Source organism: Macroventuria anomochaeta (assembly GCF_010093625.1).
Source record: "Macroventuria anomochaeta strain CBS 525.71 unplaced genomic scaffold BU25scaffold_43, whole genome shotgun sequence".
In the NCBI taxonomy this organism is placed as follows: domain Eukaryota; kingdom Fungi; phylum Ascomycota; class Dothideomycetes; order Pleosporales; family Didymellaceae; genus Macroventuria; species Macroventuria anomochaeta.
The window spans coordinates 293,606-306,093 of NW_022985404.1; the positions used below are offsets into that span (position 1 = coordinate 293,606).

Sequence of the window (12,488 nt, forward strand, 5' to 3'; positions counted from 1 at the left end):
CGACAGCGAACGCACTATCTTCGACTTCGAAATCACCGGTACATATATCTAAAGACTCAAGAAACACCTCCAAAATGTCGCACAACTCCAGACCCAGCACGTCACGCATCAGCAGCGTGCCTTCGCAGAAGCCCCGCCAGCTCTCGCACCTTCAAGCCCAACTTGCGCATTTGACAGCGAACATGGCGGATCTCGAGAGCCTAATGCGGATGACAGCTGGTCAGGCGCAAGATATGCGCGCTCTGGGAGGATACTCAGGTGCAATGTGAGCGTTGTACTTGTTGTATTTCTGCGACGAGAAGGCTAACGTTGTTGCGCAGGTTCATGGCAGTAAGCAAAGTACTGGGCGAAGAGACCGTCAAGGGCGGCGAAGGCAAAGAAGGCGTTCGTGAGCAGGAGAAGTGAGGAAGATGAGGAACTTGCAGCAAGAATTAGACTCAAGGTGGAGACACCCGTCCCACAGACCGCATCCAAGATACCCAAGATACCGTATCGATGATACTATGGCACCATCCCATGCAGGAAGGAGATAGCGAAGATAGTCGCATTCTTGTATACCCACCGATGCCCAGTCGTTGGGTCGGATACTGGAGCTGGACGGTTGTGGAGAGGATAGCCGACATGTGGACAGGAGGACCAAGGAGTCGGTGCAGAGATATGGCCGGTGTCTCGACAGTTATGCCCATCGGTCGTCGCAGCAGAGTGCGCGAAGGTGTTGTTTTGCACGAATTGTGCCTGCACGTGCCTGGCTTTGTTGAGCACCTGTGGGGGTAGAGCAACGATCAGCACTTCTCTGCCCTAATTGATTTCGAATGAAGCATCTCCGTGCTCGCCGGCGGCCATCTGAGCAACGTTGAATACACTGTGCAGTCAGTATGATACAGTACCTGCTATTTTGCTCGGCGATTCAATACTGCAGGAGCAACGTCCGCGACATCTTATCAGCCAGCTGTCTTACCCCAGATCGCATCTCATTGGCGAGCCTTCTCCATGTTATCCAGTTCCTGCGCGTCGCGCTCGCGTGCGCGCACCTACCAAGATAAGATAGGTTTCACTTACTCCGCGATAGGAAGGACAACACAAAACAATGGCCCAAACGCTCGCAGATAGTAACACAAACTCGTGTTATTGGTGTGCGCGTCTTGACTCTGTAAGGGGAATGTGAGCACTGTAAGGTCCGCTAAGCAATGTCGCTATCATGGCGCAATGATAGCCGATAATGGTCTCACCGTGCTTTCCTAGGCGGGCGGTGTATAAAGCGAAGGCGTGCTCCACGATTCTGATCTGGGATAGACCATCGCATACGATCATTTCGAAGTCCGCTCGCCCTTCCGTTCCGCCATCGACTGTTGAATCCGCCATGGGCGCCAAGCCAGGGTCTTTGAACTTAGACCTGGTCTTCCACCCCTCGACTTCTCAACCCTGAGGAGAATGGAGGACGCCCTGAAGAACTCGAAGGATTCCGGTAGTATCAATATTGGGTCTGTCTAGTCGACCAAACGCTGCATACGCCGAGTCGAAGATACCTGCTCAGCCTCCTCGGATTGTCGCCGAGGTTGCGTTTGGGCATTGAGGCTATGCGCGCACAACACTAGAGCCTCGCATCTCAACACGGGATGTACCGACTCGTACTCGAGATAGCGCCGCACCATCGTCCGGTCCAACAGCCTAAAGCGTTTGTCGCTATCGAAAAGCTGACTGAAGCTGACCAACGACGTTGTCTGAAATCCAAACTGGAAATCCGCACACGCGAGTCTCCACGTCAGCCCAGGAGGGGAGGCACACGAGCAGACCCTCTTCGTCCCGCTGTCCGCGGTTGGCCCGTTGTCGCTCGTGTCTCTCCACTCGCCCACATGTTGATCGTAAAGTCGCGTGCAGAATCAAGGTCATTCTTTCAACAATCCGCGTGCGACTCCAAATTGTATCACGTACCTTTGTATCTCACCCCCACCGTATCCCGCGTGCGCTGCAGGGATCGGATGTATACTTGCATTCCGTGGCGGTTTCGACTGGCTCACAGAAACACGCACCGGAATATTAACAGCGGTCTCGGCGGTAAGTCCTTTGTAGGATTCGAAATGCCCAACCTAGGGTTGGATGCATTCTTGCGGACATTCTTTCGTTCAGCTTGCATTTCCGGGATTCCTTGGAAAATCGCGACCGTGAGCCCGGAGATTCTGGTTCGAATGCTGCAGCGTAGAAGGCGAGAAAGAGCGAAATATGCAAGCACTGACAGCATGCATACGCAGGCCTACAATTCGGTGTTGTCCATCAATTGTCAGGCTAGCCTCGAAATTAGCGGACAGTGTCGGTTGATCTGGGCTTTGCATCCCTGCTTTGCCATGCAAGTCAGATGCAAGTGGCTTGACAGACCTGCAGCATCAGGGAAGCACCTTGACCACCAGTTCCCAAGACAGCAAGCGTTGTGGGGGTCACGCTGCCCTCAGTCTCCAGTGGGCCCTGCCTCTGCGTACAGAATCTAGGTCAGTAAGCCGAAACCGCAGGGCCTCCGCTCCTGATCTTGGTGATGCAGTTGCATCATCAACATCTGAATCGTTATTGTAGGCTGGCTTTGGCCTTTGTTGTTGAGGTCGGCTCTGTCACATGTGACAGCCGCACGGCAGATGCGCGGTAAACAAGGGTCTAGCGGATGCGCGATGTCGAACACCAATGTCGACGGACTGTGGATGAGTCGCACCCTAGCCAGCACTCAAGTACTAACACCACGTAGTGCTGTGATGAACTCGTACCTGCTCCATCAGTACTTGAAGTAGGATGAAAGATCGTTGTTGTACATAGCAAAAATGGGGATTGAAACAATTGTCCCCCACTCAGTGTCGTGTTCGAGACTGGCTGGAAATGTCTTATGAGTTTGTTCAGGGTTATCGATAAAATGTTACAAATCTTCGTGCAGATCTTGAGTACACTCTGCAATATTGCACAACATTGAGACGAGGGTTTGGCGGTGCTGGTGAAGGTCGACAACTCTGCCGTAACGCAATGAGTGTGTGTTTGATATGTTCAAAGATAGCGGTGGAGCACATCGCATCGAGTATGCCCCACTATCCAGTTCTGCGGTTCAAGATTCCGAACTGCGCTCGAACTATACGTGGCAACAATGAGGCCACAATGAACTTGCCAGCCACGAGTGGAGTTGCTGTTGCATTGAGTGCTGGATCGCAATCGCTCCCTGCAGCTCTTTATTGAGGTATGCTCCACATTCCGCATCATCTCCGCAACCGTGCGGAGGAGGGCAAATTTACCGTTTCGAGAGATTGTTCGAAGCGTTGAAGGCCAACGACGTGGTGATGCAGACTCTTCTTTTAGAAGAACCAGCAACTCGTCATGGCTGCATGTACGAACACGAAAAGGCCCTTCTCCGGAGCATGTCCCGTCAAGTGAATGCACCTGCCGTGGGTGAACATGTCACCAAGTTCGTTTCCAGGCTATCAAGCTGCCAGGAGCATCGTCGGATATCCAGAAGCGCTGTCAGAATAGACTAGGTGCTCTGGCCACTGTATGAAACGTGTTGCACGCCATGAGCGCATCCGGTGGTGGAGCTGTCGAGCAGTGGAGCCTCTTAAAGGACCCTGAGATGGTTGAAATATCGGGTAAAGTAGGAAGGAAGGAGGGTGCCGTGACGCAATGAGCGTTCCGCTTTGTAGGCGGAAGGGATGCTGCTACTTCGGATAAATGAAGTGAACGATCTGGAACTGGCGTTAACGCTGCTTTCCCGGCAGTTTCGGAGGCTTTGTTCGTGTTGCAGACAGCTGTAGCGGCGTGCTAGAGGGACCCTCTCAGCGTTCAATTGCGACTCATGAAATGGCCGTTGCCAGCAGATTACGGCCGCGCGACCAGGCGCAAACAGATGGATTGGGATGACGGAGAACTAGAGGCGGAGTTAGCCTCGTCCTGCGGCTTTACAGAGAGCGAAAACGAACAATTGTAGTCGCCGACAGCCAATCAGAGGTGGTGTCTCGGTAAATTTGTATTACCGTGAGCTCGAGCTGGTTGTTAGTGGTGGATCTGTCGTCGTGCAGGACGACAGGACCAAGTGGGAAGGCATGGCGCAGGTCGCAGAGCGACATCCGAAGATCTACATTGGAGGAAGGAGCGCCGCAGACAGACTGCCACTGCTACTTTGCAGAGCAGCGATGATGAGAAAATGCGAAGAGGTGTGTTTTAGAGAGGGTGCAACAGCTCTCATGCAGTGCAACTTTGCCTGGTGTTGAACTGCATGTGCCCGAGAAACTTTCCACATGTGAACAAACGCCTCGCCAAAGATCTGTCTAGGGTTCCAAATTGCCATGCTGCACGGTACGGGACTCGTCTGCGCCTGGCAGGGATGTGCTCGAAGCGTACACGAAGGGACAGGCGTTCAAGCATTCCTGCAGCAGGCCAATCTGCAGGGTTGATGCGCTCGCAGCACTGTCTGTCGCTGCGGCCACGAGCTCCAGCAGGGCAGTCCGCACAGGATGTCTAGCATCTCGGCGTTAGCGGTGTTGTGTGCTCAGCAGGTTGCTTTTGGCAGCGAGTCGCGCGTTTGACGAGCATGGTAAGGCCGTCCGACCTGGCGCACTCGGCTGCACGTTCAAGCATCACCCTGAAGTCCCGCTGCTGACCAGGGGATTCATTGGTGTGCGATGAATCAAGTGGGGGTTTCGTGGGTGCGCCGACATTCTTCGGTCTCCACACGCATCTCACCAGGCCCATCTTCACACCCAGCGACCCGCCAAGCGCCACCGGCTGTCCGTCGCACGCTGAGCGGTAAGCTGCGTATGAATTATTGCGCCGTTCACTGAATGGTCCGAGTGCTGCTGTTCGAGGGCTTCCCCGTGGAGGCAGAACCAGAACAAAAGCAACTCGATCTCCAAGCCGGTGCTGCTGCGTACAACCGCATTACGCACGCCTTGCACCCACCTGCCCGCATACCCCCCTCACTACCCTTCTGGAAGCACTGTTTGTATTCGCAGAAGCACGGCTGCGGTTGCAAGAAAGTGGTCCACACCCAGGCCACACCAGGCCACATACCGCTACGTGGGGTGCGCCCATCCAAATAGAGCACGCGCCGACCGAGCGACTACATCATCGCTGCTCGCAGGCACGTTCCCTTTTGTGCCGTTCAGTCTTTCCTTCTACGACCACCGCAGCCATGGATTTTGAGCAGCTGCGAGAGGGCAGCCCTACGCTGTCACCGGGTGGCATGCTCGACGAACCCATCTTCCCGGCCTTTGGCAACGACGCCAGCGCGGTGAGCCCAGAGTCGCCCACCGAGCTGCAGAAGAACGATCCCTTGGGGACGCAAATATGGAAGCTCTACTCCCGGGCGAAGACACAGCTGCCAAACGCAGAGCGTATGTCCAACCTGACCTGGCGCATGATGGCCCTTAATATGCGCCGCGCAGAGTTCGAGCGCAATAAAGGGTATGAAAGACGCCATACTGCTAAACCGTTTACAGCGCTGCAACTGCGCACGTTTACCTAAGACATAGCTAACTCTGACTGTTGCATTCACAGGCCAAGCTCAGGTCCCCAGAGCAATGAATTGATGTCCCCGCCATCCGCGAGTGCGAGGCCGCCGCCACGGACTGCTCCCAGCGGAATTGCACAGCAACTGAGACGGTCCGCCGACCAGCAGGCGCAGGTGCAGCTGCTGCAGCAGCCACAGCAGCAGCCACAGCCACAGTCTGCGCACGACACCATGAACCTGGACGACTTCATATTTCCTTCTTCAGTCGGCAGTCCTGCAGGATTGTCGCCAGAGCCGTCGAATGGGGCGGAGGGCCCATTTAATGCAGGCCCGGGGGTGCCGATAAGGAAGGCTAATCAGCTCAACGACCACAACCTCTCCCTCGCCCACGCTTCTGCTCCACCAGTTCCTCCACAGATCAACAGAGAGAATGAATTCGGCTACGTCCCCCGGCACGTTCGCAAGACCAGCATTGACGAACGGCGAGTAAGTTGCTTATCTCTGCGCCCATCATGCCCCTCCGCGGTCCTGCTAACGTCCTTATCAGCCACCCAAGCGACGAGCAGAAGCCTCACCGCAGGTCCCTCCTGTCAACAGCATAATGATACCCACCGACGCCCAGGCAGAAGCCGACCTGAACCAGTACTCGCTCGACCACTCGATGCAGCCACCCGCCTTCCCCGCCTCGCAGGCGCAGGTACCCTTCTCGATCGACACATTCCAGATGCACGAGGATCCTGTTATAAGTTCAGCAGGACCGTTCCAGCAGAACTTTGGCTTCTCCCCCGTTGGTTCACCCATGATGAACCACGGCACCTCCTTCCCCAACATCTTCAACCCCAACTCAATGGCCTCCTCCCTCAACTCAACCGACTACTACTCGCCACCCAGTTCAGCCTTCCCCTCCGCCGTCTCGACACCGCAGCCCATGAACGACGATAACCAGATGTACTTCGATCGTCATGGCATGGACATTCGTAGCCAGCATAGCAGCGGTGTCTCGTATGGATCCCACCGTCCTTCGACGCTGTCAAACTCTATGCAGCCTCAGTTCGTTTTCAACCACAATGGGGGAGGACCAGACACAGTGTTCAGCCCTGTGACGAGCGCGAGTTCATCTCTACCCTTCTCAGCGACCTCATTTGGCCACTCTGGTCATGTCGATCCCTCACAAGTCCTCCATAACAGCCTACCTCTTCGACAGCAGCACGAGATGCAGATGCCACGAAACGAGAACATGTTCGCATTTGGTGCCGACTCAGATATTGAAGACGACGAAGGCAGCGCATTCGCTGACCGTAATATGCCAACACAGGAATTTTCGCCAATGGACGATGGTTCACTCGACTTCAATACGAACTACCAGTGGGAGACAAACTTGTCCAACCAGTTCAATCCTATGCAGGCGCGATACCCTGCAGGACCTCCACGCAAGACCGTTACAATTGGCCCCACCGAGATACATTCACCACAGGATCATTGGAGCCCGAGCAGCCTTGGTCGAACACATGGCTCAGCTGCCTCTGTGAGCGACATTCGCAACCGTGGGAACGATCCGCGTCGTGGGAAAATACCCCGTACTACCTCAACACCGAACGCTGCGGGATTATTACACCAAGCTATGCATGGCCGAACCCAATCATCGCCTAACTCACCACCAGAATCAGGTTTACAGTCAGGATTCAGTTCCGCTGCACCGTCTCGTCCTCAAAGTCCTGGCGGGACGAAGCCGGGGGAGAGTGGTGCACCCACAACATGTACCAATTGCTTCACTCAGACGACACCTCTTTGGCGACGCAATCCAGAGGGTGCACCTCTCTGCAACGCTTGCGGCCTGTTTTTGAAGTTGCATGGTGTAGTTCGGCCACTGTCGCTCAAGACAGACGTCATCAAGAAGCGCAATCGCGGCAGCGGCAATCCTCCTGTTGGGCCGAGTTCTACGCGAGCCTCGAAGAAGTCATCCCGTAAGAACTCGATCGCCATGACGCCAGTAACAACACCGAAAGCAGCAGAGTCTGAATCGCCGAAGTCAACAGGTTCCGGTGGCGGTATATCCACTAGCGTTAATCTCGCTCCAGCTGCCTCGAACTCTAAATCGGGCGGCGTAGTCCCCATAGCTCCCGGTCCACCCAAGAACACCAGCTCAGTGAGTGCCATCCAGCCTCGTCCACCAAGCATGGCGCCGAGACGAGCCCGCGCACAAAGCAAGAGTGGCACGCAAGAGTTGGAGATGGCCGATGCCGATGACACGAGTGGGAAGACGCCTCTTCGTAGGAAGGACGCTCCAATTGCAGCCCCAAGTCCATTCCCCAGCCAGAATCTGGGGGCTCTCCCTATGGGTGCCATGGGTCAAGGGCTGCAATCCTCTGGTCCTGCAGAATGGGTAAACACAGTACAAACGTTGAGAACGATCATACACTAACATAAGCACAGGAATGGCTGACCATGAGTTTGTAATCGCCGCGAAGATTCCACTCCTGCAAACGTTCAGAACGAGTCTGAAATACTTGCACTTTCAGCATCACATCCGGAGTTTAGTCTCGTATATGCCGGTGAACCACTTCTGGTCCGTCGCATTTGTGTTTTTGTTTCGGCCTCTTGGACCGAGTTTGATACCTTTTTCTTGCTATGCGTACAGCAACGATTAGACACGGACCGACTCTTGTTTGTTGACATACCCATTCGGTCCTTTTCAGCAGCCAGATGGAGGAGGCAGGCGCTCCATCAAGCTTTACACCGCTCTAATAATGATATGGAAGAGGTGAAGATGGGACGGAAATTCGGCCCCGGTTGGCTTCCGTCTCAAACCCTGTTAGGGAATCTGCATCCTGCACGAGCTTATGAGAGATATCCTGGGATTTGGTTGCAATAGAAGGCGCTTGTGGGGTTTTATCGTATCTTATGGGAGGGTCGATGTCGAATCTGACGATCTCGATGTAGTAGCTGGGATTTGTAGCTCGCGGGGATGTATATAAATGACCGCGCTGAGCCAATTTTCTTTATACATGTCTCGTGGGTTCGAGCAGTCTGAGGGCTTTCAGAAGGAATAATACCATATCATCACCTTCGACTCTGCGTGCCACCAGCTATGTTACTCGCCCACACTCACCACCACTGAGACTTCATCAAACGCGCTATGACATGTTTGAAAAAGCAACAGAAAAAGCTCAAGCCCTCCGGGATTCAATCCACAAATCGGAAGCAAGTCCAACGTTCGGCAAGCCACGATGTCTCGCTTCTTCCCTTCTTCCTCAAACCCTGTCTTGGCGTTCCTTCCCTCCCCACACTGTTCGAGCCAGCTACGTCATCGCCTATGGTCGCAACTGCTGCATCGAGACAACAACAACAACAACAACAGTGACCTTTGACATTTCACCAACCCATATTGGAGCTCTGTCGTACTTTGGTCTCAATCGCCACCATGCCGAAAGCATTGATCCTAGTCGCAGACGGCTCAGAGGAGATCGAGTTTGTCACTCCATACGATAGTAAGATGCTCCAAGTCACTAATCACACCATCACATCAAGCATACCAAACTGACACCATCTAGTCCTCACCCGCGCTGGCTTCGAAATCCAATCCGCAGGCGTCAACCTCAAGAACGAAAACTATGCACAGTACGACCTTCCACGTTCACTTCAAATTCCACTTTCCTGACCTCACACTCACCACCAAACAGCATGACACGCAACATCCGCATCGTCCCCGACCACCCCACCCTCTCCTCCGTAAGCAACCCAGAGAGCTACGACACCCTGATCCTCCCAGGCGGGGCTCCTGGCGCCAAAACATTCAGTAACTCCAACGACGTCCTCCAACTCATCGCTTCCTTCCGGGCACAGGGTAAGTACGTAGCCGCCATCTGCGCAGGCACAACGGCGCTTGTTGCGGCGCAGAAGCTTGCGGCTTCGAGCAAGACGGAGAGTGGCGCGAGTCAGAAGGTCAAGATTACGAGTCATCCGAGTGTGAAGGACGAGATTAAGGAGGCGGGGTGGGAGTATAGTGAGGAGAGGGTTGTTGTTGATAGGAGGGTGGTTACTTCGAGAGGGTAAGTTAGTTCTATTTCTTGTCTGCAAGAGCTATGTCTCGGAACATGTTCGAGAAAGTCGCTGATAATACCGCAGACCTGGCACAGCGATGTTGTTCGCACTTACGATTGTAGAGGTGCTGGTAGGCAAGGAGAAGAGGGATGAGATTTCAGGACCACTCATCGTAGCGGATAATTTGTGAGCATAACCTTGAAACTCCTTTTTGCGCTCAGTATAGATTGGTCGTGGTGCACAGAAAGATCAGCAACTACTTCGTAATCCTTCATTTCCCGGAAGCGTGCAGCCGAGTCACACCGTTGGTGTACTTACTTCACACAATGAAGAGGTAATTAGAGTTTTGATGTATGCAGACATTGTCATGAGTTCTATCTGAAGGGGTGAAACTCCACCATACCGAGCTACACGAATTCCGGTAAATGACCGCTTATGCATCAACCTTCTTAAACAACAACTTCTTCGTCGGATTCGGCAAACTAGACCTCCCTACCTCAATCTGCGCATACCTCTCCGTGAGCCCATCTGGCATCTTAATATCATAATCCAGAATCATCTTCGCAACAATCATCTTGATCTCATTCGCCGCAAAGAAGCGGCCAGGGCAAGCATGGCGTCCATATCCAAAAGCAAGGTTCTGCTCATTCGTAGTGACGAACTGGTTGCGCGCGTGGTCAGTTGTGCTACCGCCCCGACGCAGCTTGTAGTGCCGGAAGCCGTCAAACTTCTCGCTGTCGGGGTAGTATGTCGAGTCGTTGTAGATGGCTTGAGAGGGTACTTCGATGATGACACCTGGTGGGATGTATTGGCCATTGGAGAGGGTAATGCCTTTGAGAACACGACGAGTGAATGAGGCTAATGGTATCAGTATACATGTAGAAGAGGTAGCGTGGATACGACTTACTCATGCCTGGTGTGTAGACTCGGTTAACTTCCTTCATATAGCTGTCGAGCTTCTCCATCTGCTGCAGTGCTTTCGCAGTGATGTTGCCATCATGCTCAACGATGACACTGCGGATCTCTTCTCGCAGAGGACCAATGTACTCAGGTGTTGATGCTAATGTAAACAAGATGTTCGTTGCTGTAAGGGAGGTCGTGTGGATCGCAGCAAAGATCAAGATGAGCTGACATTTGGCATACTGCTCGACAGGAATGTTGTCGCCAGCGCTGCGATCCAACATCCATTGTGTCATATCGTCCGGCTTCTCCCAATTGGGGTCTTTTGCAGCATCCTGTCTCTGCTTGACAAGAGGGTAAAGATACTCTGTCGCCCTCCTCTCTCTCTGGCGCAGGCGGCGGATTTCTGGCGTTCGTGGTGCCATGAATGGTCGAAGCCAGGGTCGCAATTTCTTGATGGCAGTGACCGAGTCGATCAAGTCCAGTGTGTAGTTTGTTGCGCAATCGAGATACTCAGGGTCTTCACACAGCTCTGCTCCAACAAAGACACGGCCGGAGACTTGCGCAACGATATCAACTATGGTTTTGTAGATAGTGACTTCCGTCCAGTCATTGCATTCAGGCAAATACTTTGAGACGCAGGTGTTGACTTCTTGCCGTATGATGGGGTTCATACGACCTATGACTGTCAGTATGTCGATCATTCATAGGTAGCTATGTACATACCAAGAGCAGGAGTGAGATCTGACCTAACAGAGTGCATTATCAAATGCGACTCCGTGTCGATCTTCGTGTATTTGGTTTCCATAGTCTAGTCTTTGTCAGGCCCGCTATTTTCCATGTCACGATTCGATACTGACCTTGTCGACGGCTCTGGGAAAGCTAAGAACATCATCGGGAAGCTTCCGTAGCTCAGGCAGCAGACCGAGTGGGATGACAACATTGTCTTCTCCGTCAGATGAAGCAATGCGGTAAACAGAGTCTTTGAACTATCGATTTGTCAGTCGCTGCTGATTTGGAATGTAGAGTAAGCTCACCTTCTCATATCCGTCAAGATACATCTTCTTCGCAGAGTTGAGATACGCCTGGCGTTGCTTCTCTCCACTGGCCGATCCGCCAAAGACCGGCAGCTTCGCAAGGTGCGACCTGTAATTGAGTTTCGGTAATAAGGCGCATGCTGCGAAAAGCAAAGCAGCAATTGCCGCTGTCTGTATAGTATGTGCCAGTCCTGTGTATTGAAGTTCCATGGCTGTTGATGAAGTGTGGTGACAGTTCGTAAACATACATCGACATGGTCATATTTAACTTTGCTGTCGTTCGACTCTCCGGCCACTACCGAAGATGAGGGCTCTCAACGTTACCCATCGAAAGTGCTGCGTGAAACACACAACACGGTGAATACGGTCTTGGTAAACAAGCAATGTCCAAGCGAAGTATCACTACCTCGGAAACTACCGTGTCTGTGCGCGTGCCGACCGGATTCGCGTGCTGACCGCAATCACTAAAACACACCTATACTTCAACACATAATATCTCAGCAACCATGACAGGTATCAAAGAAGCACTTGAAGAAGTTAAAAGTTTGAAGCTAGGCAAAACACTTGTATACCAGACAATTGCAGATAAACATGGTGTTAATTGCACAACCTTGTTGTGGAAACACAAGCAGATACAAGCTGATCAAGAGACCAAGAATGCCAACCAGCAGAAGCTGACTCCACAACAAGAGAGCAAGCTTGTCAAGTATATAGAAGAGCTTACTGCTCATTGCCTTCCACCTACAAGGGAAATGATAGCAAGTTTTGTGTTGTCAATAGCCACAGAGCCAGTCAGCAAGAGCTGGGTTACCCACTTCATCAACAACCACTTAATCCATCTCATCTCTCAATACTCAATGGGTATGTGTGAGGGCTCGGCTCGGTCCCACCTGAGCTACAGAGGTATAGCATAAGCAACACGTAGCGCAAAGGGCCAGAGTGCCACATGTAACACCTACGACCGTATCCGCCCCAATACCGTATCCGCCCCAATACCAATGTGGTTCCTGCAGGTCTCAGCACACCGCTCCTTGTCTGTC

General features: G+C 52.9%; 5 protein-coding genes across 5 annotated transcripts; 4 read left to right on the forward strand and 1 right to left on the reverse strand.

Annotated features, from left to right (window-relative positions):
• Positions 1–86: 86 nt before the first annotated feature.
• Positions 87–384, forward strand: BU25DRAFT_295691 (uncharacterized protein; the record flags this gene model as incomplete). The annotated part of the gene is made up of 2 exons (XM_033701900.1): positions 87–265; positions 303–384. Coding segments are annotated over 2 exons (261 nt in total), but the record flags the coding sequence as incomplete, so codon positions are not given.
• A 1,105-nt stretch (positions 385–1,489) lies between these two features.
• BU25DRAFT_208637 (uncharacterized protein) lies at positions 1,490–2,752 on the forward strand. Its single transcript, XM_033701174.1, has one exon. The coding sequence runs from the start codon at positions 1,617–1,619 to the stop codon at positions 2,481–2,483; it is 867 nt and encodes a 288-aa protein (XP_033556869.1). The 5' UTR covers positions 1,490–1,616; the 3' UTR covers positions 2,484–2,752.
• Positions 2,753–5,152: 2,400 nt separating this feature from the next.
• BU25DRAFT_351794 (nitrogen regulatory protein area) lies at positions 5,153–7,927 on the forward strand (the record flags this gene model as incomplete). Its single annotated transcript, XM_033703371.1, has 4 exons — positions 5,153–5,424; positions 5,518–5,956; positions 6,018–7,853; positions 7,904–7,927. The coding sequence occupies 4 exons, from the start codon at positions 5,153–5,155 to the stop codon at positions 7,925–7,927; spliced, it is 2,571 nt and encodes an 856-aa protein (XP_033556870.1).
• Positions 7,928–8,740: 813 nt separating this feature from the next.
• On the forward strand, positions 8,741–9,892 carry BU25DRAFT_377559 (DJ-1). The gene is made up of 4 exons (XM_033704146.1): positions 8,741–8,958; positions 9,022–9,088; positions 9,151–9,519; positions 9,596–9,892. The coding sequence occupies exons 1-4, from the start codon at positions 8,892–8,894 to the stop codon at positions 9,699–9,701; spliced, it is 609 nt and encodes a 202-aa protein (XP_033556871.1). The 5' UTR covers positions 8,741–8,891; the 3' UTR covers positions 9,702–9,892.
• Positions 9,893–9,950: 58 nt separating this feature from the next.
• Positions 9,951–11,761, reverse strand: BU25DRAFT_377560 (cytochrome P450 monooxygenase-like protein; the record flags this gene model as incomplete). Its single annotated transcript, XM_033704147.1, has 5 exons — positions 11,449–11,761; positions 11,272–11,400; positions 11,138–11,222; positions 10,419–11,090; positions 9,951–10,369 (listed from the first exon to the last, which is right to left on the reverse strand). Coding segments are annotated over exons 1-5 (1,551 nt in total), but the record flags the coding sequence as incomplete, so codon positions are not given.
• Positions 11,762–12,488: the final 727 nt, after the last annotated feature.

Excerpts from the sequence above, each read along its gene's own strand:
- BU25DRAFT_208637 (XM_033701174.1), top strand. The coding sequence starts at position 1,617 with ATGTACCGACTCGTACTCGAGATAGCGCCGCACCATCGTCCGGTCCAA.
- BU25DRAFT_377559 (XM_033704146.1), top strand. The coding sequence starts at position 8,892 with ATGCCGAAAGCATTGATCCTAGTCGCAGACGGCTCAGAGGAGATCGAG. Across the intron at positions 8,959-9,021 it reads GTTTGTCACTCCATACGATA|TCCTCACCCGCGCTGGCTTC; the intron begins GTAAGATGCTCC and ends GACACCATCTAG. Across the intron at positions 9,089-9,150 it reads AAGAACGAAAACTATGCACA|CATGACACGCAACATCCGCA; the intron begins GTACGACCTTCC and ends ACCACCAAACAG.